The 2,412-nt window shown below is 32.5% G+C and overlaps 1 protein-coding gene across 5 annotated transcripts in view; it reads left to right on the top strand.

Moving 5' to 3' along the window:
* The window catches only part of RBM27 (RNA binding motif protein 27), a 58,033-nt gene that overhangs the window by 40,559 nt on the left and 15,062 nt on the right, over window positions 1–2,412 (top strand). For 2 of the 5 annotated variants that reach the window (XM_011367480.2, XM_011367478.2), the window contains exon 15: window positions 1,289–1,408. The exons of the other annotated variants lie outside the window; for them this stretch is intronic. In XM_011367480.2, the coding sequence (XP_011365782.1) occupies window positions 1,289–1,408 (120 nt within the window). The remainder of the gene's footprint in view (window positions 1–1,288; window positions 1,409–2,412) is intronic. 5 annotated transcript variants of the gene reach the window in all.

Here is a 2,412-nt window from a genome sequence, read left to right on the forward strand (position 1 = left end):
TGATAACATGAACATCAGTTATGTATGGTTTCTGTAGTATTTGAGAATTTTCCTATGTAAAGTAGCTTAATTTTAAGGACTGTTAAGTATTATATGATTGAAACTAGTTTTGTATTTGGATATATTATTTGCATGATTGAATTTTCCAAGAATTTCTTAGTATTATATCCTGTATCTCTTACATCATGTATTCAAATTTTAATATAAAAATGAAGAATGGAGTATGTTAGAAAACACTCGAAACAGAGATTATAGTGTAATGTGTAGCTCTGCTGTGCTTTAAAGAAGAGAAGATTAACTGGAGAGTCATCTGTTCAGAAAAGGAAACTAAATACCAAAACTAGTGTAGTAAACATGGCCACCACTTTGTTTGTAAGGTCAGATCTGTGAGCTAACTACTTGTCTTAGTTTTATTAAAAACTCATATAGCATTTGATTAAATATAACATTAAGATTATGATTACAAAGTACCTTAATTCCTAGAAGGGTTTGCAGTTATCAGAAATGTGGGCTCTTTTTGGCACTTCACATATGGAAAATAACTTATGACAGTACCCTCCAGCCAAAGACCACCAGGAACACACCTAGAGAGCTTATTCAGTGAGGGAATGTACACAGTAAAACCATGGGCACCTCAGAGGGTATGAGAAAGGACTTACTTTAGGATTAGGCTGTGTTAGGTGATTTTGGAGAATGTTTAAGGAAGGAAACAATTCTATGATCAGATATCTTAAGTGTTACCTTGAAGGAGGGAAGACTAGAATAAGGCTAAAGCAGTAATTGGTAAAGAAACTAGTCATTTCTGTTAGCCAAGATAGAGAGATGTTTAGTCATTTTTACAGTTAGGATATTACTCATGTTTTTTTCTGTGTTCAGTCATGATTATGGAGTGATCTTGTTATTGTCTTGATCCATCATGGTCACAAGAGTGGCCTTGTCTGAGGATGATATTCTATGAAATTATTTAGGTTTAACCAGAAGACACTAAGGCCTACCTGTGAATAGCAAGTCAGCTCCTAGATATCATGACTTGTTCTTTTTCTCACAGTAAAAAATATAAAGAGAAGAAAAATACGCTATTGCACTCAGAAACAACATTATTGCTAAAAATTAACTTTTGCTTTCGTATTAGAGTAACATTTGAATTTATGTATAAATAACTAGTTTTATAAATATGGTTTTTAAATGACGAAAAAATTAACTCCTAAAAAAAGAAATATATGCAGTCTTTCTAAAAAATGATCTTAAAGCATTTCTAAGATTTAATTTAATCATTTGTGTTTCATAGATATTTTCAACTCCAGGCCATCCAAAAATGATTTACAGCTCCTCAAATTTAAAGACTCCTTCAAAACTTTGTTCAGGGTCTAAATCTCATGATGTTCAAGAAGTTCTTAAAAAGAAGCAGGTAACAGCTTTGATTCTTCTTTCCTTAAAGAGGAAAGGACCCCTTGAATTCTTAAGTGATTATGCTAACATTTGTGAACAGTTCATGTTGTTATGGGACTGCATCATGTTTATTTAGCTGCTGCTTGATGCCGTCTACACTTGAACAAAAGATGATCAACCAAAAATATGTTTCACAGTTGTCTGTTTTAGTGGCTACGTCAAGCACAAGGAAAGACTATTTTCTGTATAAAAGTAAACAATACTGAGCTGTCATGTTTTTTCCATTCTTGAAAGGATAGAAGCATTGTATTTCATTATTTTCTCTTTTACTTTCTTTATGGCTTTGAAAGTTAGATAATATTTCACATGAAGTATAGCATTTATGTAATTATTCATCCGACTCAATTCTGAGTTTCCTACCATTTTAGATTTACACTCACATAGAGTTTTTCAGGCAAATAGATATTTATATGTAATAACTTGGTATAATTGGAGATTTAATTAAAAGAGAGGTGAGAGGCAACATTTTCCTGGCAAAAACCCGTAGATTTTACTGTTGTTTCTAACCTGTTGCTGCATCTCACATTTTTAAACTTTAAACTTCAAAAATAAGATTTGACTTATTACATTGGCAAGTGAGAACAGCTCTTGTTTTTCTTCATAAATACATTCAGGTCATTCAAATGAATAAACCTCATAGATACAGTATTTTATTTTTATTTATTTATTTTTTTAATCCACCCCTCCTCTTCTTCTACCTGTGACCTATGGATGTTGCCGTCCCCCTTAACTGGATCTCTGAAGGCGGGGTGTCCCCTCCCACATGCTCGCAGCGTGCACCCAAGGCCTGGCACACCCACAGTATTTTATGTATTTTTTAAAGTAGTTATAAATGTAAACTCTTTTATTTTGAATGTGATGGGAAAATACATTTAAAGATTTTATTTCTGGTTTCAGCTATTTTTTGATTAGGAGGAAAATCTTTTTTATAGGGATGCCCCAGAAGAAATGAGTTGAGAATAA

The sequence above is a fragment of the Pteropus vampyrus genome, unplaced genomic scaffold (genome assembly GCF_000151845.1).
Source record: "Pteropus vampyrus isolate Shadow unplaced genomic scaffold, Pvam_2.0 Scaffold134, whole genome shotgun sequence".
NCBI classification, from domain to species: domain Eukaryota; kingdom Metazoa; phylum Chordata; class Mammalia; order Chiroptera; family Pteropodidae; genus Pteropus; species Pteropus vampyrus.